The 26,279-nt window shown below is 38.4% G+C and overlaps 1 protein-coding gene and 1 long non-coding RNA gene across 10 annotated transcripts in view; both read right to left on the bottom strand.

Annotated features, from left to right (window-relative positions):
* The window catches only part of ESRP2 (epithelial splicing regulatory protein 2), a 48,445-nt gene extending 38,402 nt beyond the window's left edge, over nucleotides 1-10,043 (bottom strand). For 7 of the 8 annotated variants that reach the window (XR_014947468.1, XR_014947469.1, XM_032446989.2 and 4 more), the window contains exons 1-3: nucleotides 3,064-3,168; nucleotides 2,661-2,813; nucleotides 1,657-1,785 (exon numbers count right to left, since the gene is read on the bottom strand). Coding sequence is in view for 6 of the 8 variants with exons in the window: in XM_032446989.2 (XP_032302880.1) it covers nucleotides 1,657-1,785; nucleotides 2,661-2,795 (264 nt within the window). In the remaining 2 variants the exon portion in view is untranslated. Of the gene's footprint in view, nucleotides 1-1,656; nucleotides 1,786-2,660; nucleotides 2,814-3,063; nucleotides 3,169-4,549; nucleotides 4,689-5,648; nucleotides 5,718-9,581 lie in introns of those variants that run through there. The other variant, XM_085551007.1, reaches the window with a different exon arrangement.
* Nucleotides 10,044-15,659: 5,616 nt separating this feature from the next.
* LOC146760531 (uncharacterized) overlaps nucleotides 15,660-26,279 on the bottom strand; it is an 85,479-nt gene continuing 74,859 nt past the window's right edge. For both annotated transcript variants that reach the window (XR_014947470.1, XR_014947471.1), the window contains 3 exons: nucleotides 16,924-17,078; nucleotides 16,616-16,657; nucleotides 15,660-15,770 (listed from right to left, as the gene is read on the bottom strand). This is a non-coding gene — a long non-coding RNA (uncharacterized LOC146760531). The remainder of the gene's footprint in view (nucleotides 15,771-16,615; nucleotides 16,658-16,923; nucleotides 17,079-26,279) is intronic.

The following is a 26,279-nucleotide window of genomic DNA, read 5'->3' as shown; positions in this document are numbered from 1 at the left end:
GTGTTCAAATGAGCAATTTGCAGCTGCATCATCAGACTCTACCACAACCCAGGCAGGGTGTGGAAAGCTCATTTCACATACTCTACAACATTATCTCAAATCAAGGTACAAGTTTATTTCCTTTTCCTCCTTCTTTTCAAATAATCAGTTCACCTACTTGTGCTTTTCCTAATCAAAATACTTAAATAAGGGGAGGGAAAAAAATACCTAGGTGTGCCAATAAACACCTGAAACGTCCTTAAAATACACAATGGAGGGGCAGGGACACAAACTGAGGTGTGGGGTATTCTATCTAGGAGTCCCAAGAAAGAACCCGCTGCATCACAACTGGCATCCAACAATTAACAGCAAAATCACTGGTTGCACAGATACCTCCAACAAACAAAAGGGATAAAATCGTTGTTTTTCAAGAGTCTCCACCACACCTACACACAAAGCTAGTATTTCCTTTTACTTGCTAACGCAGACCCACCTACGCTGCAATTTACAGCAATAAGATACAATCTCTCATAAAGTATTGAGTATAATTAAAGTGTGTCTGTTATAAAGGTAAACAGAGTGTACTAGGCTACGCTGTTCCAGATGTCTTTAGTGCAAGATCTGGGACAAGACCAAACCTGCATCTGTGCATTTTCTCAGGGGTTATTTTGAAGCTTTAAAAAAAACTTCTTAAAATCACCTCTTGGTCTTAGAATCTGGCAAAACGTGTAATAAATAAATGGCATCCGTGGCTGATGTCAAGAAATTCTGACATCCTGCAGTTACATATTTCTGTTTTTAAAGATACCCACTCCAGAGTGAAATGTTAGCCGTTCCATATCAAAGAGGGTTAGGAGCCAGTCTGCCAAGCTATCTCTGTGTCACCAGAACTTACAGCAACATGAACCTGTTCTACTGCCTAAGCAAGTTTCTTGCCGAAACACACCTACAAGTGACTCAGACAAGGTGTGGAAAGCCAGTCTTATATGTTCCACAAAAATGCACTATTGTATTTTTCCACTCGAGCACATTTTGTATGTATAAAAGGGAAAGAAAGTAAAATCTCAAGAACTGAGTGAGCAACAGTATTCACATTACAAGTTTTTAGGTACCTTATGGCCTATAGAAGCGAAAGGATCACAGATATTCACAGTTATTGTTAGCATAATGTAAGTCAGAATAAAATACAGAAACTGAAGAAACAATCACTAATTAAGCTCATCAGGAAGACTGATATAGAACAAAAACCACTGCTTTATGTAAGATAGTTTTTAAAGAATTCATCCAGTCTGAAGAATAACAATTGAGAGAAGACACACATTACAGCAATGGGCCCATAGATTAAAACTTGCCACCTGCATTTCAAAAGCTGAAGCACTACTGCTAATATCATTCTACTTTAACAAAGAAAAGTCTTGAACAAGAGAAATTTGAAACACAAGTGTGTCATCAAAATAATCAGAAGCCAGAGCTTCTGAGAATCAGCTGGTGTTGAACACAACTCTTTCAGAATTCAAGTGTTTCAGACCGTGTTTAGGTTAGCTTTGTCACCAACACAACAACTTGCTAATGACTTCAAAGTGAAAGACAGTTGGAGCATTTCTTTTACCAAATAGTTGGGGGTTGTCCCCAGATTTCACCCTGAAGAGCCCCCTGTTCCACAGAGCAGCACCTCACCTGTTGAAGAACCCGGTCCAGAGGCTCAGCTTTGCCCAGTCCCTCTGGCGTTAAACCAGTCACTTCACGACATTGGTCACTTAACTCCAAATTGTCTGCTTTCACCAGGGATTTGTGTAGCGTCCCTACCTAAAAACATTTAAGAAACGAGGGACAAAAGTGAGGAACAAACGAAGGAGCTCTTTGTAACAAGGCTTTCAGACAGCAGAAAAATCAGAAAGGTGCAGTATCACTGCCCCGCTAACGATCACAACGAGGAAAAGCATTTGTCGATTTCACAAATCGAAACCTTTCGCCTGGGTTTCTTCCCCTCCCACCCGGGAGAGCCACGCTCTGCTCCGGGCACCAGAGCTGGCCTTCATGGCACGCCGCTTGCACTCAGAGGGAGTTGCTCAACGTAAGGGGAAAAGGCAGCTTCCCAAATCACTTCACAAAATGGATCGTTTTATCAAGGCAAATGCGTTCATTTTATCGAGCCCTTTATGTCCGGGGATTCTTAGTCATAATAGGTTTTTTGGTTTTTTTTTGGGGGGGGGAGGGGGGGTGGTGAGGGACGGAACTGGAACGTGTTTTCAGATTAGCATAAAAATTAAAGGAATTTAAGGTTCTCCTAAGCGTTGGCCAAACATTGGTTAAAACACAACAAAAGGCTCCCGCTGCTGCAGGCCGCCCCGGGCCCGACGGTTACGCCAAGAGCTCCCGGGGCAGCGTGCGCGCTCCGAGCTCCAGCGCAGCTTTGTGTTCTAAGGCTGCGGCACACGGCCCCGAAGTGGGAACCACCGACGGTTCGGGAAGGACGGGGCGCGGGGCGGTGGGAAACGGCCTGGATTTCCTTAAAACTTATCTCAAACGGGACAGAACCGATAAGGACGGAAGGGCTTTGTGGAGGAGTAACGCGGTGAGCGAAGGGGCCGGGCAGCCCTCCCCGGGGTGCATTTGTGAAATGAACAAACGGCCGCAGGCAGCCGCCCGCAACGCGCCCTCGCCGGGTGTCGAAGCCATACCTTCTTGCTGGGGAGATCCACAACTTGCCACACCAAGAGAATTAGTTCCCTCTCATCCGAACCCAGTTTAGCCCCATATGCACCAGCTGTTGCCCCAAACAACACCACCAAAGAGTCACTGTGCGAAGCCGTCATGACCACAGGGGGAAACAACTACAATCAAAAGCAGAGGTCAAAAAAAAAAAAAAAAGAGAGAAAAAAAAAAAGTAAAAGAAAGACACGCAAACGGACCAAAAAAAAAGGCACAACAAAATCCCGCAAAGGTTCACCCCCTACCTCCAAGTGATCAAAGGGGAAAGGAGAGCTGAGGAGTCACGGTATTAAGAGGAGAGAAAAAGCTGTTCAGAAGTTTGGTCTTCGGAGACCAAAAAAAAAGGAAAACAGAGAAAACTCGCATCTCTACCTGCTCCCGGTGATCTCCTCCTTCCCGGGGCCGATTGGGAGGTGAAATTAGCAAGCTGTGGGTTTCTTTCCCTCTGACATCATGGCAGAAGCCCAGCCTGAGCCTGGGTGTTTTTTTTTTTTTTCCTCCCCCCCCACCCCCCTTCGCCTCCCCTGAGTTACCTGCCCTCGGTGCGGCTCATGTGACTCTAGTCAATCTCCCAAAGGGACAAGGCCATTGGGTCTTTGGGAAAGGTGTAGGAGGGACAGAGGGAGAATCAACGCCTGGCTGATCTGGCCTGATTGGTTTTTGAGGGAGATGAGAGGAAAACTCCCTTCTGCGGTGCTGCCTGCAGGAAGCGCCTCTACCTGCTTTCAGTTCTGCGCGATCCCGGCGAGAGCGCCTGGGGGGCTTCAATAGGGGCTGAGCGCTTCCCCCCCACCCCTGGGCTCTCTCCTCCTCCTCCACTTCTGAGTTTCAAACCTGTAAAGTACGCACGTGTACTTCCTAAAGCACAACGTGTGTCTTAGCTTTGCAATCCTCGAAACAAAAATCGTCACCTGCTTCTAATTAATTGCATCTGTGAACGTTGCTGTGTACGAATTGAGCTATCAGTGCCCAAATTTACGTGTAACAAAAGGTGTAATTCAGCACAGGGTTTCCTTAGTGGATAGCGCTGGCAGAAAGCACTTTGCATTTTAGGCCCTATCTTCTATGAGCTGAATCCTTTTGGTCTTCAGAAAGTGTATCTAAGATGATCCACAAAATAGAAAGTCCTGTGCTGTCCATAGAAAATGGCTGGATTAAGGACTATTCCCTTGGTGTTAATTACAGATCAAGATGGGCAGTTTTTCTCCATCTCCTTTCTGTTTCACAGGTGAGACTCTAATGGTAAATCACCACCTGGGTTAGCTACCACAGATATGCTGCTCTAGGCATTCCTGCTAGTAGGAGAATCCATAATGTTAGAGGCCATGAACATTTTCAGAGACAGTCAAACTTAAATTTCTCTTAGAGCAGAAATAACCAAAAAGCCTCTAAAAGTCTCTGATTCTGCTACTATTTTTTCTATTACAAACACTAATTATTTTCTAATAATTGTTAGAGGGCAAATATTGCAAGTTACACATGTTTTAATTTATTTGTTTAAATAGATTTTTAGTTTGTCATTCATTATCAGTGCTGGGGTGAAATATACTTTCCAGTGACCAAAAAAATGGTGCTGTTGCTAAGCCACTCCTAACACAGGAAAAATGCAGAACTGGACATTTGACCATGAATATTCAGTGGATTTAAATATTAACATCTCATTTTCTTTCCTTCTTTTAATACATTAGCTTTAGAACTGGGCAGTTCTTTATGCTGTCTTAAAGCCTAATGAAGATATGGACCCAGTTTGGTAGATGCCAATTCACATGCTAAAAATATCACTATTTACATTTATTTCAGTGAAAGCAAACTACAGTTCAAGGATACTATCTTGGAATTCAAACCTACAAGTATTTACCTGGTGGAGACCACACGGAGAACCTCACAGCACACAGGTGCAGCTCAGCGAACTTTACAAGGCAGCTGTTAAATGCCTCTCAGCTGTTGACTCTGCTGCTCATGTGCAGCTGAAAAGCAGTCCTGATGATATATCATGGCTGTAAAAGGGGCAAATTCCCAAATACATGGAAGTGAAAACTTTAATCTTTAACATACATATACTTACATAATAAGAATAAAATCAGCAGTGCGTTTTCTGGCACTGCTGAATTCACACAACAGCTATATTTTCTTCCATCAAGGCATGCCTAGAAGTCCTCAGTACAGTAAGAGCCCATTTATGCTCCTTTTGGTTGGATACACTGGTGATGAAGCAGCTTAACAGCCTGTTAATTGTGTGTGGGATGATTTTTATCCCTTAATAAGAACCATAAAAATATATTTATTTCAAGTGTTCCTCTTATCCCAACGTATTGCTCCTGTTTCAAATGCATGTATAGCACAGAGGTGTCTGGGGGAAGGTAGTATCTGTACGTGTGAATTCTCATTCACATAAGTTTTAGCTGTTCACAGGAAAAAAAGTGCTGCGTTTAGCCACAAGTCTGGTACAATGTAACTACCTCCACAAGGGTGCCATTTCAAAGCCTTAACAGGAAACTACTTCATACAAAATTATTGGATCTGTATGGAAAACTAAATACTTCCTATGTTCTTAGACAGTTTGAGATATATGCTTACAGGCATCTGTGGATTGGCACAAAGAATGCCAGCACCTCTGCACCTGTCTTGTAGGATCTAACATGAGGGGGAAAAAAAGAATATAAAAAATGAATATAATTTACTTGAGCAACATGTCGTGTTAAGGAAACCCTATTCATATCAATGCCAAACACCTTGATACACTTTCAAGCTTGGGAATTGGCTTCCCACTCCCCTCCACCCGTAACTCTGCCACGTTATTGATTTTAAAAATGCAGAGGAATGACACCGCATGTCTCCAGAGAACTGCAACAGGATCCACTTCCTGAAGCACCATGTGGTACAAGCACTGTACACTGAGCATTAGCAAAGTTAATTTGTAACCGAGATCTTGTTGAAATAAAGAGTTTATGGCTCACCTTTAGCTTTAATCCCGGCAGTCATGTTTATAGACGTCCTTGTTTGTAGGCTCCATGCAAGGATAATGTCTTAGATGGAGAATAAAAGTTTTAAAGGTGAAGATTCGTCTTTACCCAAGTTTAGCATTTTATTTCTTTTTTATAACAAAACAAAACTGAAAAATAAAACTGCCTTAGGTTACATGAGAAAGCTGAAGAAGCTCATTTAATACATTGTGCTTGAAGTGGATAAATCTGTGACAATTTCATTCTTACTACACATGCTCCTCCCTGAGCTCCATAAATAGAAACAAAGAGAAAACAAAAACAAGGCTCACTTTTACTACAATATTAAAAACACCAATGACTGAATGTTCTGACCACAGAAGTCTTTTTGAGGCAGCCAAATAAGAAGACGATGAAACTTACAGACACAAGATACAGAGTGATACCCTTGCTACATTCAGATCTACAGCAAAACTTGGATTATCTTTCAGAGTAGATAAAAGTCAGTCCTCAGTTCCAAACCTGTACATCAAAAAGTTATTTGTCTTCCCTCCTTCTTTCCAACTCATCAGTTAAAAGGGAGACAATGATAATGAATCTTGTAAAATAGCTTGAAATGCCTTGAGAAATGTGAACTAACCATCAAGTCAGGTCTAACTTCAAAATTGGTCATGCTTAGACTGTGGACAAAATGACCTCCAAAGGTCTCTTCTAGCCAAAATCATTCTGTTTCTGAGAAACCAAGGAGCTAAGTGAGATAAATATGGACCCTTGTTTATCTGCACAATAGTAACAATTTTTTTTTGTGTGCTTCAGCCTCTCCAAGATGAATTGGCAGGGGAAATGTCATCTATAACCAAACATGAAAAGACATTCAGGAACCAATCAGTTCTCAGCTCCTAGATGAGATTATAAGGAACTGTGGCAACATTTTCTGAAGGAGGAGGTTACTGTAACTCCTGAAACACAAACCTGTATGTTAAGAATTTTTTGGCATCCTTTCTTCAGCAGCAAATGAGTGGGAAAGGGCATGGGAAGAACTGCTTAGCAGTGTTCTTTGATTGCTGTCCAGATGTTTTGAGAGATCTGATTTTTTGGTCTGCCAGGTAGGTCTATAATGATTGTAAATGTAGTGTAGAGGCCTCAAAATAATTCCCACTGGGATAATCATAAAAGCTTGGTAATATGCAAAACTGTGTCAGAAAGGTGGTTTCTGATGGATTGGTACCCTGCAGATATTAGCCTCAGCAGGCCATACCAAAAGCATTCACTTACTGCACAAGGTGGAACTTAAATTCCTTTGACTCAAACTAAAATGTAGAATTGAGATAACTAGGCTGCACAAATAAAAAATGAAATTGCTTTTCCTGTTATTTTATGTAGCTTCTTTCCTTTATGGGCTGACAATCAATCTGGTGTCCTAATACTACAAAAGCTGTATTCATACTCAGCTGCCATTTAATTCCAATGAATTCCAATGTACGATGTTGAGTTTCTGCAGACTGCAAGCTTTTGAAGATCAAAGTTCTATTTTTCTGTGAAATTTATGGGTGGACCAAATGTACGTGCATAGTACTGTCCTTCATTAATACTATCATAGTCTTACACTAAAGTTACCAGTTTAAACAGTTTCACAGTAAATTTAGATTTTTGTCTCATTGGAAATCACATTTCCCTTCAAATAAATATTTAAACAGTTTTCTGGAATTGGAATCATTGCAATGTTAGCAGGTAGGGTCCTTTGGAAGTCCTCCTGTCCAACACTGTGGTCAGGGCTGGACTATGCCAACACCAGACTGAACCTACCAATTCTTTATCCAGGTGAGTCCTGAAAACCTCCAAGGACAATGATTCCAAACCTCCAGGAATAACCTGCTCCAACACTGCAACTAAGTTGCTGATGAGAAATTTTTTTCCTACTGGCCAATCTGATCTTTCAAATAACTCACTAAGACTAGTTGAGACAGGATCTTTAAGCTGAGGTAAATTAGACAAGCCATGTGATAGGATTTGTGTTACCTAATGAGATGAATATGCAAGTACTTCCTGAACTGCATTACTTGTGACTCAAAATTCACTTTCTGTAAAGCTTTATTGCCCCTAAAATCTGCCCAAATAAATTCTCATTGCAATCAGTAACATTTTTGATAGAAAAAATCAGCAGAAGATATTATTTCTTAGTTTAATTAATATTTTAGTCTTAGATCAAGACACAAACTGATACTGCATTCTTTATTTGGCCACTGAAAGTATACAGCACTTTACATATCTGCCAGTGTGACACTGCAAACAGCAGTAAAAAAACAGATTTTATGTGAGTTGTTGCTTCAGCTATAATGCAAAAGAAAAACCTCCACCAACTTCCTTGCTGCCAACACCACCACCACAATTTAGTGTAGAGAGGCACAGATTCTGATAACTCTAACTGCAATAGCTAGTAGTCAGAATATTATCTTTCATTCTCTTCTATTTAAATGCAATGTAACACAATAATCCTATCATTGTTATAAACAATAAAATTTTAAATGTCTTCACGTGCTTCAAGTTCAACAGGATAAACTTTATATTCTGTTGCAAAAAGATCAGGCAATTAGCTCCTCTTAGGAGAGAATAAGAATGACGTGATGTCTCCATTAGGCATTTTATTTGGGGCACTTTATGCTTTACTTTCAAAGGCCCAGCTATAAGAAAGGACAGGAAATGCAGTATTCCTTCAACTTTTTACAAGGGATTTTTCATATTTCTTCTTTCAATGAATTGATGCTGCATCACATACCTCATAGAAACACTTTCACACTGTAGGTAAAGGAAGTTCTCAGAAATTCACTGAAACATGACAGCAGCCAAAGCTATTGGAAACAAGGCTTTTCAACTCCAATTACCTTGCATGCAAGCGTAAAACACAATTTGACAACATATGAAATGTAGATGTTACTATCCACATCAGAACATCGTGCTATACACTGCTCTCACATACTCAGAGTTGATAATCAATTCTGCAAGATAGTGGAGATGAAAGAATTCATCAGCAAGTGAACACAAAAGACTTTATACTGGAAGTTCAAATGCTCACTGAAAAACAACAGACCAAATTGCACAACTGATGATGACTTAATACAAGTTACATTTTCTCAGGCTTTACTGACAACTCGATACCAGCCTCATGAGAGTATCTTGGCAGAGAATAGTAACATGTATAGCTTTGGCTTTTTATTTAATTGTACCACAAGCCCTCAGTTGACTTTAAACACCGATAAAAATGAGGGTGTGTTCCTATAATGTTTCATTCCCATTCGACTCAGCTGCTCTGATATTTGTTTCTTCATTATAATTTAATTAAACTTATTCCACACGAAGATATGTTAATGCACATCTTTTTCTCACCAAAGAATAAACAGAAGTAAAACATAAATGCAAAACTTAAGCAAAACTTAAACAGCTGTTGAATCACTTAGGCTTTAAGGATAATTCACTGATGAATGTTGTATAATATACTGATGAATACAGCTATGTGCATCCAAACTAGACACCATAGGCCAGCTGTCATTCAGTGGCTTCTTGATCTTTCATCTTCATTAGGATTATTTTGTTCCAGTCAACTTCATCACCAATTACCACATGGGACACAGGGATTTCAAACATGCTCTGCATCCTATCACATCCATTCTCAAGAATGGAACGATCTTTTCCAGAAAATTGAGTCTCTTACACAACTTTTGTATTTTGGTTTTGACTGTCTTGTATTAAAAGTACACAGTCTTAGACTTCTCTGACTGGTTATTAACAGACTAGCAGAATTAACATGCCATTTTACTTCTACTCTATCATTTATAACTTAGTAAGACAAATACAGTTTTTGCATGTATCCTACTTTCTTCTACAGTCCCTTTAGATGCAATTGCTTGCATGGATGACCCTAGTTAATACTGAGTTGTATTATATACTTACGAGATATAGTCATCAGATTCTCACTCAAATAAATGTCATTGCTTCCATTTAACAAATCATCTGTTCATTTTAACCTCCAAGTATGGATAAGGAAATAGCATTGTTCCTTTGTCTTGATCACAGATTTTATTGTGCTGTGAAATAAATGATGGAAGTAAGATAGCAGTGGCCTTAATATATCAAAATGTCATTAAAATGATGTGAATTTCTGAGAAGAAACGTTGTCAATTACACATACTGCAGTATGCAAATGTATTCAAGAATATATAGACAACATACCATGCATTCATATGTAAACAATAGCACTAAATATGTTCTTCCCTTTTTTGTACTGTAAAAAATTTTAATTTAAGATGTCATCTGATGCAAGTCAGTCCATTTTATCACTTAATAAGCACATAATTGCTTTATAAACATAGATAATAAGTAAGCACACAGCATGCAGGTGAAATGAGTTCTGCCCTTTCTCTTCCCAATTTGTTGGAGTTGTGATAAAATGCTCTGACAGAGCTGTTTTATAAGTGCCAATACTACCACACCTCCTTTCCACTGCCCTCTGTTAATGTGGCACACCCTTGTTTGACAGGAAATATCACTTTGTATTCAGTCTTTCTTTGGTTTTCTCAAGTAACTATTCCAAGAGCAGTGTGACACAGTTATAATGCATTAAGATTTTGTCCTTTTTACACATAATTGTATGGTGGTAAGGAAAAGGGAAAGAGCCCTAGGGCAATCAGAAGAGAAAACTGCTTGGCACAACCTGGGAGTGGCTATGCAGTCAGTAGAGTCAATGTACTGATAATGCTCTAGGATAAGTAGATGTCTGGGACATCACTTGGGCTTACCATCATTCAGCTGCTGCTTCCCATTGTCCAGTGCTTTACCTTATGTGAGTGGGGAGACTGACAAGGCCAGTCTCCTTGTCCATGGTTTACCAGCTGGTTTTGGCTTCTCCTCTGTTTTTGTGTTGTTTTTTTTTTTTTTGTTTGTTTGTTTCCAGATAGATTAAATCCTTATATGCACTATAAACAAAACAAAACAAAACATACCTGCACTAAAGAAGTAGAAATAGGAGCCGGCTGGCCTGCCATAATACATGACAAACTGTGCCCTAAAGCTGTGGGTTTTTTCATAAAAGATGTTTGACATAAATACCAGTTTCAGACATGCCTTGTTCATTCATCCTCAGTTATTCATTCTAATCCCACATTTGCTGTCCTCCCCGATCTTTCAGAGCTACTATTTGTGGGGCTACACCCTGAATTGACTTTGAAATAGCAATCCTGATTCAGAAAGCTGGATACGATTCATTTAAAACTGGTTTTAACTGTTCTGTTCTGTTTGGAACACCACACAAACTCAGTCTGGATGCATATTCCTTAAGATGAATCTATTCCCTCATTTGGTTCAGAGGCTGGTCCCACTCATAGTTATCCTGGCAAAAAGAAGTGACTCATGGGAATAGGAAAATATGGAGGGCACTAATGTATTAGAGTATTATGAATCCATGACCTTAAGGCACATGAAGCCTTTGTGTGGCCAGTAACTACTGAATACCTGCAGCTGTCACTAAAGGCAGACAGACTGGCTATCACTGTAATCTGTTACAGTGAGTCATGTTGGGTAGCACTTTACACCTACTTTGCACAGACACAAATTGTAAGACTGTGAAGATCAGATCTGGTCTCTTCAGATCTTTGGATTACTTTCTATGTTGGTAGGTATCCATGTCTGATGATGTATCTACAGTAGGAAAAAGCATGTTTTTGCGGTGTAGAATTTTGTCGAAGGCAAAACCATCTTTAAATTCTTGCCAGCAGATGAAAGTACCAGCAACCTGCCTCACCTGTACAATTTAAGTTTATGCTATTCATCTTTAATCCCTGGGAAGACAAACATGACAAAGGGTGTAGATTCTGTTTAGTATTGTGTTCTGCTCTGTACCTCTTACTTTCAGTTGAGCCATTCTGTACAGGATGAGAATTTTAGTAAATGATACAAATATTTTCCCTTTAATCACATTTTTGTGACTATATAAATTTAACCTTGTTTTCTCACATCTTGCAAAAACTGACTTTTAAAAACATTCCTCTGCACTAGTACTGAGAGCACTGAAAGACATAATGCATCCAACCCCTGTGAAACTGCTGGATGCAGGGAAATAAGGTGGAGCTCACCACCTACAATCAAAGATTAGCTGCTTTAATCAAAGAGACAGCTTGCATTCTCAGCTTTTGATTTCCACAAAGCTTGTTTGTTTTACTTAAGGCTAGTTTACTACACCCCTGTTACCATGGAATTGCTAGGGAGCTAAGCCACACCTTTATGAACATACTCAGCACTTCCTGCACAGAATAGCCTTAAGAGCAGTCTCCTACATGCCAAAGAGATAATTGGAAGAAAAAGAGCATGAATGACTACATCTTAAGATCTCGGCTAGCTGGCAAAGCCACTGCATGTCACCTGTGTGCTCATATAAAACAGTTCACATAAGGTTTTGCGGAAGTGTTTGATGAGAGATGTATTTTTTCAAATAAATTTGTACTTAGGATATTGATAATATGTTTCCTACCCTTTCATCAGTCTGAATCCAGCTCTTCTGCTGATGGCTGCTTTCTGACTGGAAGAAAACAAATGGATTCCTCTCAAGTCAATATGTAGCCTGCATTACAGTAATGGTAGACTGACAGGATGAGGGTTCCAACAGACAGGATGAGGGTTCATTATAAGGAAACAACCCTCCTCCTCTCAGTACTTTGTGGTATTATTTCTAGTTTACATACATCCTCCTTTTTCTGGTTCACCTGCAATTAGAATTATACCAAAATATGTGTCCGTTCTGACTGATGGTTAGTATTTATATGAAGCTAAGGGTTTTTTTACACTGTAAAGACATAATTTTTAGAATACATATTCAAAACCATAAAAATCAAAGCACAAAACTTTCTGCTGAACCTTAGGCTTCCTGAAGTTGCGTAAATGATGATGATGAATCATCCCAGTTGTTTCACAGATTCTTCCTTTAACCTTCCCTCTGACTGAGGATATAAAACCATCTTTCATTTTATTGACACTGTATACTGGAAATAGGCTAGCAGTACAGTCTGTGCAAAAGTAAAGAAAAGAATAATTGCATATAAAAGATTGGGACATTGGATCATTATTTCTTAGAGTTCTGGTAACATGCTATAGATGACAGTAGCTGCAAATGCTTGGGTGGATAGTAATGATGACTTATACGGTAGTTACTAGCACAGCAGTAAGGTAGAATACCTGAAAGCAATCGTATTCTGTGGGAGTATGATCACTATCATCCAGTTCATGGCCATAAAAGTATTTCAAAATCACAACAGGTAAAAGAAACAACAGAAAATCAACAGTATTATCATGCAAAATTCCTTCATAATTTCTTAAAACAGGAAAATATTTACAGACAACACCAGAAAATTAAAAATTACACTATTACTATGATTATTCTCTTGCTATCATTAGGATTAAACCTGCATTATACATTATCATGATAGAGGCTCAAAAGTAATAGGAAAAGATTTGCACTTTGAATTACCATTTTGTTCCACAGGCCTAGATGCAGTACAGACATGCTGTGCATCTTGGGATGTTAATTGCTTCAAAGCAACATCATTCTCTACCCCATACAGTCACAATGTACTACTGAGAATTGGCAGAGAAGAGGTTGTGAACATACATACACTGCAACAAAATTAGTGAATATAAAGTAACAGCCAGTTTCATTTATTTGAGCAGTTTATCTGTAGTAGCAACCAAAGCCCCAGTATGCAAACAGCCCAGGCAATTGGGGGTGGAGGTATGTAGTCTACAGCCCTGCAAAGATGCCATATGAAGCAATACTCTGGGATTAGCAGATTTCTCAAGACTGGGCTCAAAGGGATTTACAAATCACTGTATGCACAGTCATGGAGCAATTTCTTCATTGTTATATGGGCAATATGCTGCATAAGGCAGAAAAGTGGGGTTTTTTTGTGTGCTCTCAAGTAGAATAGAAGACATCCCTTTCTTAATAGAATCTTAATGGACCTGTAACACAAATTAAGCGGGCAGGATTATACAGTCTACAAAAAAGATAAACCTGTTTCAGGGAAAGAGGTAATTAAGGCAACAGCTCTATAAGTCAGGCCCACAGGTTTCTAGTTCTTGCCAACAAACATTCATTGTCATGTGCTGTTATTTATTATCAGATTTACTTTCCATTGTTCATTTCTTTCCACAGTGCAATCAAGGCTAGATTAGAAGCCTTTCACATCTCAACAGTGGCATTTGCTTAGCTTTGTGCATGATGGCTTATGCAATGGATGAGGAATACTGAAGCAAAGGACATATAGGAAAAAACCTTAAAACTGTCTCACTGAGTGAGACAGTAAATACTAAGACTGTGCTTTATATATGAAGCTAGGGGATCTGTATCTTCTACAGCTAAGAGAGAAAGGATAAAAAAGACGTGCAAAGCTAACTAAAATCAATTTCAAACACTTCAACAGCATCAACCTTGAATTCTTAAGAAGAAAAATGTAAAAGTTCTATTTTCTAATCTATTAGAAATACATTATTTCTGCAAAATACATTATTTCAACAACATAATATTAACATTTAGATTGCAAGTTGATCGAAGGCATCATAGAATCATAGGTTAGAAAAGACATCTGAGATCACCAAGTGCAACTGTCAACCCATCGCTATCATGCCCATACTACATACAGTACATGATCATACACATGGAGCTCTGCTTATATATCCTTCTTCATTCCTTACCTTTGTGTTCCCACAGTCTGAGGGAAAGGCTGTCCCCATTGTCTGCCCCCTTTTAGCCTTTCTGGCTTCCTAAAAATCTTCCTTTAGTTTATATTTTTTCTATACTTTCTCTCAGTGCAGAATATAAACTCAGAATACAGCAACACAATGATCACAAGTCTGTGTATACCACAGTTTCCCACGATAATAGTGAAAATAAAATGACAAGTATAAATTGAATAAATATTAAATGCACTGTTTAGGACACACAGTACAACCTGTCACTCCCCTCCAATGAAGGAAGGTGACACTCCATGAAACACTGTCTTAAGGGAATGAAATTCACACCTGCTACAGTGCCATTATATGCTTAATATTTACTTAATTGATTTGAACATGACTTTTCTACCAGCAGTATGTAGGAGTGTTCTTAGTTATGTTTTTTTTTTTTTTCCCATAATGTTTGCCTAGGAAACAAACACTCCTTCCATTCGGAATGCACCTTCAGGAAACATTTCCTCCTTTCCTATCAGCAATACCTTTATGTTGAGAAGCATCACTCTGATATTACTATTCTTATGCAACAGTTGCTCCTGATGTAGTCCTTGTTTTCCTCTTAGACTGAGCTATTGCTACATACTCAACACAATGTTGTACCTAAAAAATATAAAAAATAGAAAAGAATTTGTATCAGTACAGTAAGGAATATTCAAGAACAGTCTGAGTTACATTACTGAATTTTCAGCATCATGTGAGATTTAGAATTAAATGAATATTTATTTTTATATGTTGATTATGAGCTAAATAGTACAAGTGTAGAATGGACATATATATTTTCATTATCTTCCTTTTTCTCTCATTTCTCCTTCCCATGTGTACATACATGCATACATGTCCAGAACTGCCACAGTCATAGCCAAGAACGGCCACTTTGCTATTCTTGATACAACTGCAGGGTGAACAGAAGAATTCCCTGTGAGGATCTGGAAGCTCAAGATATCTGCTCCTAGTAGTAAAGAGCTTGAAACTGTATTTCAGTCTCAACTGAAGAGGCGTTTGCTTCCATCTCCTCTGGAATGGGATGGAGATATGTTTCATTTAATTAGAAAAATACAAAAGAATTCTGTGGCAGGTTTTAGTCCAAAGCTGGATCATGGCTGAATTTTCCCCAGGACATGCACAGATCCCAGATGAGATACACTTCACAGTCCTAAAAAAGACCTAGTATTTCTTACCGCTGAAACTGTTGCTCAAGTAGAAGCCTGAGTGATGTGACCGATGTCAGTTTGGACGGCAGCATTCTGCACATAGCTATTTTGGTGTGTTGGGGTCCATCTACTATTTCCTGCTAAGCAAACTCAATAGAGGTTGGCAGAAAAAAAGATTCCTTTTCACAGTCTTCAATAATGCAAGGGTGAATTTCTGTTGAAATGTAAAGCAACAAAGGATTCCATTATTTTTAAATACATTAGCTATATTATAGTTACTGGATCCATCTGAGAATGGATCAGGAGCATTGCTCCTGCTGTAGTGCATGCATTTTATTTTGCCATGGTAAGACATGCAGTGAACACAGATATGAGGGTTATTCATAATAGTGAATTTCATTTTGAAGAACTCAAAACATTATGTCCTTTGCCCATTGCCAAGGTGCAGAATTATGCTAATGGAGCTGTCTTTCAACATCTAAATGACTAGGAAGAACAATGCTCTAAGAAGTTGAAATTAGTGAGCAAGATCTTTAAGTGGACATAATATCATGATGCATGTGTGTTCCACCATGAAACTATGAACATCTTAAAAGAAATGCACTGGAAGATGGTGGTGGAATAGTATCCTGCACCAGTGCTCTGCAGTTAGTCTCACATTTCAATCAAATGGTAGGTGCTGTCATCTAAACCAAGACCTAATTATGGAACTCCTCCCATAGTCTCCTATTTAATTAAGAATTTATATTAATTTGTATGAAACAGAAAAACGTAACATTAAGCTGCACCTAGCCTACTTCCGTTGTTGGACCATTGGGCTAATCATACCCTATTCAGATTAGCAAAGTCAGCCTTCAGAGAATAACATCATGAAAATATTTTTTGTTTAGTTGGTTTTACAAAGCACAATGGAAGAAATCTCTGCTCAACAGTTGCACATCCTTACCCTTCTGTTTCTCTTGCTTTGTTCAAATTTATTCTAATAATTCTCCTTAATGTCTTGGGAAGATGAATTCTACTCAATGATTGGACATATGTATGTTCTCTGGATTTACTTACTTTTTTTTCTCTGAAGATTTGTTTCAAAATAAGTAGCTGTATCTAAAAAATATAGGAGACGTTTAAACAGTAATAAGTCTCACACTTCATATGCACTACAAAGAAAACCACAAGATAATAGACATATCCAATTTTAAATATAAAATATGAATGTTTATATATATGAAATATTGACATGTGGGAATCAGATACGAGACTTTCATAACATTGAGGTGATACACAGAAACCTTGAGGAGGCTGTGGGTATTCTTTTCCCATTCGTAAGCATGCATTTTTACTTATAGCCCACCCAGAACTTTGAAAGTCACCTTTGAAAACATTCTTATACAGTGAATCCACAATACAGGCAATCCAAGAGGTCAAATATACTCCTGCTGCAGATGCTCTGCTGTACGGATTGTCTCAATAAGGAGCATTTCAACTTGTTAGAGAAAGACTGAGTCTTTTGTCTTAAATCGTAGTTCTGAAAAAGGAAAGAGGAAAATTTACAGCCCATAGGAGCAATCGTCATCATTAGTGTTTGTTAATTGAAACTCTATCACATACGGTAAATTGAAATGTCAATTTGTTTGCTCAGTTCAGCTTTTATCATTAGTACATTAACCCCTACAGCTGAATGATGTGTCATCCTCTGCTTGAATGTTTTCTAATAATCAGAGTAGTCAAGCTATGCTCTAGAAAGTGAACACAATTAATGACTTAATTCAGCTCTCATGTGATCTACAGGCAATCATCTTTCACAGTGTGAATTGTTGCTAGTTAATACAGAAGTATGAACTAATAACTGGCCAGGCAAAGGTGTTTCAAAGATCTGTTCAGCCTTAAAGTAAGCTTTCCAGACCTGCAGCAGATTACTTCGAACAGTTTTGTCAGCCATAAAACACATTCTATTTACTCGTCAGAGTTTCTAGCCATCATGGTCCTCAGACCAGGGCAGGTACATGCAATTTATAAATCCAATTTATTTCAGTCATCATCTGGTTAGCTTTCAACAGTAAACAAAGGTGTTTTATAACATCTCAGATAATTCTGCCCATACAGTGCTAGAGAGTATTCACATGAGCCTTTCTGCTGGAAACTCCATACGACGGAAAACAAAATGCTATCAGTGATAGCAAATTAAATATGCAGCACTGCCAAGAAAATGCTGGGCTGAGGTTTATTTCTACTTAAGCAGTTTCTTAAACTGATACATTGCTCTGCCACTTACTGTACGTGGTAAGATTACTGCAAACTTGGCTGAGGGATTTGCATCTTTCTAAGTATTCCTTCATTGCACAATATTACCGAAGGAAACAAAGGGAGAAGTCACACCTAAATCTGAAGCCTGAATGGTTTGATGAGGTATAAAAACAGGCTCATGTGATCATCCGCAAGTTTGACTTGAATTCTGAACTTTAATTCTGCTTAGAAAATCTTCAGTTTGACATTTTTCTTTTCAAGCAAAACTTTTCTTGAAGCTAAATATTACAGCTAAGCTGGTTTGACAGCTTGCCACCACAAGTGGGAGGCCCTTCTTATTTTCCCACTCTTTTCTTTCCCAGCTTCATATTTCTCATTGCTTTCTACATACTGTGGTTGTGGTCAGACGTGGGCTGAGCCAACACAACTTGTTAAATCACCACTAAAACATCTTTTAGTCACTGACATGACTTTGTTCTACAGGGTTATTGCCAGAGCCTACATACAAGGAAGGGCACAGTCAAGAGAGAGATCAAACCATAAAATTGTCCAAAGCCACAATACAACATCCCTCACATTACCTACTACACCAATACATATAAATATGTATTTGCATGTATGTGCTTTTAACCTGCAGTATAAAACTGTTTATCATGGCCTTGACCCCCAAAACTATCCTTTAGCTAGGCTGTGTTGCAGTTTCACATCCTATGTCTTTTTTGAGGGTCAAGTTGGGTTTAGCAGAGCTGCATTTGGAAATACTGCTACCAAGATCATGGAATTGTGCCCTAATAGGGTCCTTCAAAACACGTACGTTAGTTTGAGTTGTGACAAGGAACAGACTAAGATTTTATACCTAGAATATTAAGGTACACATTCTCATCAGTTCAGTACAGACCACGCCTCCTTTCTGCTCTAAAGATATAACATTTACTACATAGAAGTACACACAGAAGGAGACAAAGCAATACATTGAGATTACGCAGTGAGCAGCCAGTTCTCTGTTAGTGAATGGGTCATGCTTTCTTAGTTATGCAGCAGTGTTATTTTAAATATCCACAGCAGCCATTTTAGCCTCTGGGTGTCTTTGAAATTACTTATGGAATTTTACATTTTCAAACCTTTTAGAGTGAAAACTAACAGACAGATGAAATGGCTGGTGAAATGGTCTTTTCAACACATCAGAATACAAGTATATGCATTCTGTGTGTTCTCCCTAGGTACTTCCAAACAGATTTATTTATTTATAGCAGTGTGTGTAGACAAACCCTTTAAACTGTTGCTTTAATGACAGTTTTCATCTGCTATGAGATGATTCCGATTTTTGAGAAAAGAATCCAATCTGACAACTGGAGCAGTCATTTTAGGAACATCCTGATCCTATCAGCCAGCTCTGCTCATGAATAAATGCCATGCAGCCAGATTCTTTTCTTCTCCATCCCACCTCCTAAAAACAAAAGCGGCCTCGGGCTATTAAGCCTTCCCCATCACCCGTTAATCCCCAGGAAACAGCTTCTTTCTCAACTGTTTTTGCTTAACTGATGCAACATTTAACACCTCAGATGAATCAACACTGGGCTACTAGTCGGCTTCTGACTTCACTGCCGTTTTAGTTCCACAACACTAAATTCAGGATTTCAGGATTCAGATGACTAGCATTTTGGGAGGCCACTTTGGAACCCACACTTGCCTCTGATACTTTCTTTGCTCTTCTTCCTTTGAATCTGTAACTAGATTCTGGTAAATGCAATTCACTCCTACTGCACAGACCATTCTGGTAACTCATGACATCAACATTGTGTAAGATTTCTTATAAGAATGAAAGTTCTTCAATCAAGTTTTTTTAAGTTCAAGGATTCATATTTACAGTTATTCCTTAAATGACCTTAACATCAAAATGAAATATTCAGTTGATATATTCACTGAAGAGAAAGTTCCAGTGAACAGAAAAACAGTTCTCTTTCTCATCTGACCTTAATAAGAAACTGCTGGATGGCAGAAATGTGAGGACGCAAGAATCAAGGAGAATCCCTATGAATCCTTTCTTCAGTGTGCCTTTATTTTTTAATATATCATATATATTTGTATATACACACATTTTCATGCAGTTATTCAAAAGGATGGATATGGATGAAACCCCCTGATTTTTGCAGGAGTTCGATTTGTTTCTCTGCATATTTCTCCCCCACCTCCACAAGCCATCTAACTGAGCTGAGTGGCCTCTATATCTAACAGTAATAGTGTTAGTAAGCAAGATCTTGTCTTAAGCTGTTAAAGCCTATAACCAGCAAAGGAAATGACCCAGAAATCAGAAAAGGAAGTATCTACTTTTCTTGTTTCTATTCCACCAACTCCTCAGTGTCTCTACCAAGAGGAATGTGTCGTCTTTCAAGCAACTGCTCTAGTAATGTTTTTTTATTTCGGCTGTACCCCTAATCTCGTCCAGCATCCTCACGGAGTGAGGCTACAGGCTACGTTTGTTTAGCAGCCTCTAGCGGTTCACCACAGAAGTTACCAAAGGCTGTATCTTCTCACGCAGCAGCAGCAGCATTTCTGCTCATATCTTGCACGGTGCTTTGCCAGGATGCTCTTAACTACACACTGGCCTATGGACAAGGATGAAGAAAGAAAATAAAAGATAAGCCAATATCACCGAGCTCTGTGCCACAAGAGCTAATCTTTCTCTGAGACATTCACATTTTGGTAATGACTTACTTAAAAGAAATAGATACAATCAAAGAAAAGAAGAAGCAGTAGCCACAATACAAAGCCAGGGTGCCTGATTTGTCCCAGTTGCACTACAAAAGGGGACGTTTCTTACAGCAACATTTGCCTTGGACCATTCATTCTTCAAGTTTCACTTAGAAGCAATAGATGTAAGATTACAAAGACATTCTAATGAGAAACTCTTCTAGAGGTTCCTATTCCATCCCCTACAGATGGTGACCTTAAAACACTCTAGCAAATACAGCAATTACTTATTGAAAAACTCACACACTATGCAAATCCCTGTAGATGTTCTCCCATTTTAATAGAGAAGCAAGGAATTAGAGACACCAGAATCACCAGTCTAGCTAGACTACCTTTTGAGTCTTTAGCAGACACTGGGTGAAAAGGAGGTTTAAGGTGTGTTCTGAAGATCAAAATCAAGCATGCTGACTAGGAAAGATAAGCCCCAGTTGCCTACACCTAATTTCACGCTATTAGGAGTTAATTGGTAATATTTTGTGGGTTTTTTTTTAAAGTGAAAGTGTATCTGACCCGTATTATGGTGAACAACAACGCGTGGAATGACATCCTGAATAGAATGAAGTTATAAGCATAGTTTCTGACTCCTCAGCTATCTGCGTTAAAATACTGCATATATTCCATGCTACTCCTACAGGGAAACCCAGTTTACCTTTGAGCTTTGTAAAGCAGAAGTGCATCTAAGAACTTATCTTTATTTTTCTTCCCGTCTTATTTCCCTCTTTTCTTACTATGGGCAGTAAGATTCCTTCACTTTTTTCCCCTCACTGGCCCAGGTACAGAGCTGTTTCCTGTACTGCTGGTAGGGGAACAAGCCCTCTGGGTATCCAGGTAGTTGATGACATGGTAATCAAAGACAAGGCCATTTGATAAGAAGGCACTGCTATTCCCTGCATTGATAACAGCTCTCTCCAAGCTTGAATATTCTTTATCTCAGCTAATCTCCAGGTTTTAACCAAGCTGTACAGCAGAAAAGCTTCCAGTTGATTTAGATTTTCTGGACAACGCTGGTGAGTACAAAACATTTAGATTTGCAGTGCAAAGTTCTCATCTGTATTTCTTTTTGAGAAAAATAAGATTACTGTAATCAAGTGTGATATTTGGTCCTTTGTAATGGGTAAGAACTCGGTTACTTTTAACTGCCCTTGTGGCCTTGCTGCTGATGATTTAGTATTCTGAACACTAACAGAGCAGCTGTGTATACACATAAATAGGCTTTTTGTTATGTTAATTGGAATTACATTTATTTATTTGGACCTGATCTTCTTCTAAGATTCTTCCATATTAAGTCTGTGATGTAAAAAGAAAGAAACTATTTATTCTCAGCCTACTATGCAGTTTAACTCACTGTAATATAAACTGCCTTTCAAAACACCCCCTAGCCCAGTTGGTATATTATATATTCCATATTGTGAAAGAATATATATTCTTTCACAAAAGCTGAAACTATAGTCTGCTATCAGCTTATCATAGATTTTACCTTTTCTCCTTAGTTAATCTCTCAACTAATGGTTTATCACACTGAAAAATTCTGTCCTCCAAATTCTGCTTCAGAAAGGAATATCACTTAGTTTAAAACAAAGTCAGGAAATTCAATGATGAAAATTCAGTATAAATAGGAAGAAAAACCCCCAAACTGTGGCTCTTACATCAATATAGCTGTGGAATTATGACTAAATCTGTACTGTGAAACTGATGCCTGCCACGAATCTGCTGTGAAAGACAATCAATTAGTGGTACACTAACAGAGCCACATGAGCTACAAACACATATCAAACATATCAAGTTTGTCAGGAATGTACTAATTGGAAAATGCTCAGATGTAACACACCCAGATATTAAGAGCACTTTTTTAGTGAAGCAAGCTTATGAAGGAAGTAGGAACAGGAATGGAAGGACATAAACTGCCTTTAAAATGCTGTTTATTTATAATGCTAGAATTCAGGAACACTGAAAATATTTCTTTTCTATAATGCTGTCCAGGGCTGCAGCTTTCTTCATCAGCATCATGTTATGAGGAAATAGCTACATAGTTTGTTTGATGAGGGAGAGAACAGCTCCACAATCCAGAGGCAGAGCCTGAACTCAGACTAGACCTTCTTAGGAGAAGAAATGCTGATCATCAGAGTGGACCAAAAGGATTTGTGGCAAAACAGATACTAGGGCTTTACCTAGTAAATTCCATGATCTTTGCTCTGTTTAAGAACTGTGAATCACACCAGCTATATAACACAGCTGATGCTGTGTGATGCATCAGCAGACAAGCCCTCGGGTAGTGGAAATGAGACTGAGATGTCCAGATTTCCTTTATTATCTCCACCTCTGTAGTCAGAGAGTTCACAAGTCAAAACTTGTTGGAAGTGATTTTTGATGGTCAGTCTCCTGTAAGTTATGGTGTCTGTGTATAAGCTGTTAGTTATTAGGTTTGCACTGCCCTTGATTGTATTTCTAATACCTTGTCATTTTTGGAATACAGAACACTTTCATACTACTGAATATGAATATCAAATACTATTACATGTAATGACATGTCATAATGACAATTACATGTCATTACATGTAATAGTATTACAGGCTTCTACTCCTGTGCTACTGTATCTCCATACCTGCATGAGCTCACCTTTCCATTGCTTTTCATTTCTACAGTCCAGACACAGAAGTTTCACAAATCAATCACAAGGCATAAGCAAGATCTGCTACACTGAAGCACTGTCACCCCTGAAATGTATGAATATATATAGAGCTGCATGAAGGAAGGGAACCAGTAACAGACATCTTACAACAGAAAGCACAGAGTGCACCTTGTCATTGAAATTACAGTGGAACATTTTGGTAGGAAATGTAATTATTGTACTGGAATTTGGCAGCAATACCTGGACTGATGTTCTTCCTTCATAGCAAATCAGGGATGTTTGATGACTGCAAGCAAGAAAAGTCTCGGTTTTCCCTTTTTCTAAAAAGCTGCCACTTTCATCAAAAGACTGATCCAATAATGTCAGAAAGGTTTGTTCTCCAAACTAGAACATATAACCAAAATACAAACTGGAAAAAGTAACTGCTTGTAATTCTACCAAAGCTGTTGTTTAAAAAATCCTTAAGAACGCTGAATAGAAGAACATGCAGTGATCTCAGGGTTTATCTGAAGGATATCCTTAGTAGATCCGGTAAATAAGTCTCTTATTTCAAAAGAGTAAATTTTAGTGCAAGAGAAGGTCTACTTAATGAATCTTCATCCATCAAAGACTGAAAGGAAGGGAAAGATCAAAGTGTGTTTACACTCAAGATGCTAAACCTATGTATGTTACCTGAACTACAAAGAAAGGCTTCAGCCATAACAAGATAAATAATCCATTCAGAAAGACAGAGATCTCAATTAGTGTCTTATATGGAAGTCTTACACTTTATACAGCACAGCTAATCCTGTACAAAAGGTATTCAGCATAGCAAGGGTATTGACTATATATGAATTATGTAAAACATTATAATAGAATTAACTACTAGGGTTTTTCAATTGTTGGTATTGTTTATAATTGCAAAATCAATTGTAAGGGCATTTTAGTTGTTGCCATTGCTTGTGTTTGTACATGTAAACCTGGTGCTCTGCTTTAACTTTTTGTTATATTAACTTAGAAATTTATTATAAAGGACTTCAGGTTTACACAGAAATTCAGGGTTCTGCAACTTGAAAAACCCAATGTCTATTTCATTTGTGATAATAGAGATACATTAATATTACTCAAGTTTTAACACTGAAGAGCAATAAAACAAAAGCATTGGACAGCAGGGCTTTGGGCTCACATTCCATTCTGCATTGCCCTGCAAGGATCCCTACATAGAGCTGAATGAATAAGGATCCTGTCTTTTAGAAAGAAAAAACAACTAAATTATTTACTTACTAATTACAATATGCAAAATATCATTATTTGCTTAGGAAAAAAAATCAATTATGAAAATAATTAGGAAAATAAATCAATTATGAAAAGTAGTGAAAATTTTTATTTGGGATTTTTATTTGCCTTAGATATCCTACTAATACTGGTATTATTATAATACTACATTAACATGACAGTAAGAGAATGAAACTCAGCACTGTCAAAGGGATAGTTATCTCTCTATTTTAATCTTCTAAATGGAGATAAAAATAATGTAACTTATAAGTTCTGTCCACACAAATCTCTTTCTGCTACTGTCTTTAAAACTGCTGTTAAATTTATTGGGAGCCATACTTTAAAGTGAGCATGCAGCAGTCATGTTATTTTCTAATCAGAATACTTCAGGTGTGCTTCTTTCCTATACACACATCAGAACTGAGAGACCTGAAATTAGAATTACCAGAAGGCAACTAAGATGTCAGAGGGATGCAAGAGCTTAGGATGCTGATGAAAAATTGTTCCCAGCTATATACTTCATTTCTGCCACATAGAGGTTCAGATCAAACACTGATCTACTGTAGTTTCAGAACACCCTGCTATAAACCACAATTTAGGAGGTTATCTGAGAGTGGTTTTGCAGTTCTGACTAACAAAGCAAAGCTTGACGTGTCTCCTGCCCCTGTGCTGTTTTTGGAGGTTCAGCACAGTTGCTTATGAAACAGTCACTGCAGTGCTGCAATTTAGAATCCAACACTCTGAAGAGAATATCACAGATTTAAGTGTTATTTAACATGGTAGGCTCTAAAACACAGAAAAAGTATGGCAAGAAAGCAACTCCTGCATGAACAGCTGTAGCATTCCCAAAGAGCAGCAAGGGCAGTGTGAAGTGTGGGTGTGAACCACAGCGGTGCAAGCAAAGTGTCCTTGCTCATGAATCTCAGTTCTCAGATATCTTCTTGAATGAGACACTTGCACATACACAGGCCTAGAGATGCCATAAACCAGCCCAAGCTTGGGCCCGATCATTAATCCAGCTCCTGAGGCAAACCTGAGAACAGAACCGAGTTATTTTCTTTTCATTTTGTGCACACATGCACTAGTTCACATGTAAAAACTAGTGTTTGTGACAATGAAAAAGGGAAGCTGTATTTCAAGTATCTATTTAATAATTTATCAGGTGACCTGGAACTTTAAACTCTCAAAAGCTGTTTAGGAATTGGACAGAAGATTCTTCAGCTGAATCCTTCAGTTTCCATCAGAAACAAGTAAAAAGGGAAGAGCCAGCTTCACTGCTAGCCTGGCTAAAAACTACTGCTGAAGCAAGACCTTCCTAGCAGGAATTACTCAGCGCAACAGACATGTTTTTACTTACAACTGAAGATCCACCAACCCTGCCCCAAGGGCAGAACAGCTACTGCACCTGTCAGCATGCAAATATGTTTGGTATGTTCAGTTACATTCACAGGCAAGGCAGTGAAACCACTAACAAAAAGATGGGTTTTTATTACACTGAGACACATATATTTTCAAGAGATCAAAACAGTTGCCTAAAGAGACACTCAAAAACTGGGAAACAAAAGATTTTACAATTCTACCAAACACACCCAGAACCCCTAAGAAAACTCTGTGAGCTCCAATGCATCCTGAGTGCAGTCTGAGTGTAGCTGCAGGCTGTTAACTCTCCCTCATCCAAAATGCAAAATTGCTTTTGGGCGACACAAACCTCACACTTTTAGCTGACTTCATAGTGTTTTAAGATCGTTTCTTATAAATCCAGAATCACGTGACCAATTGAAAAGCATTATTTGAGCTGCATTAAAGAATATTTCCGTTGCCATTATTTGCTGTGTGCTTCAAATTTC

Source organism: Coturnix japonica, chromosome 6 (genome assembly GCF_054131305.1).
Source record: "Coturnix japonica strain WE chromosome 6, WE-NBRP24, whole genome shotgun sequence".
Lineage (NCBI taxonomy): Eukaryota > Metazoa > Chordata > Aves > Galliformes > Phasianidae > Coturnix > Coturnix japonica.
This window is presented reverse-complemented; position numbering and strand designations above follow the sequence as displayed.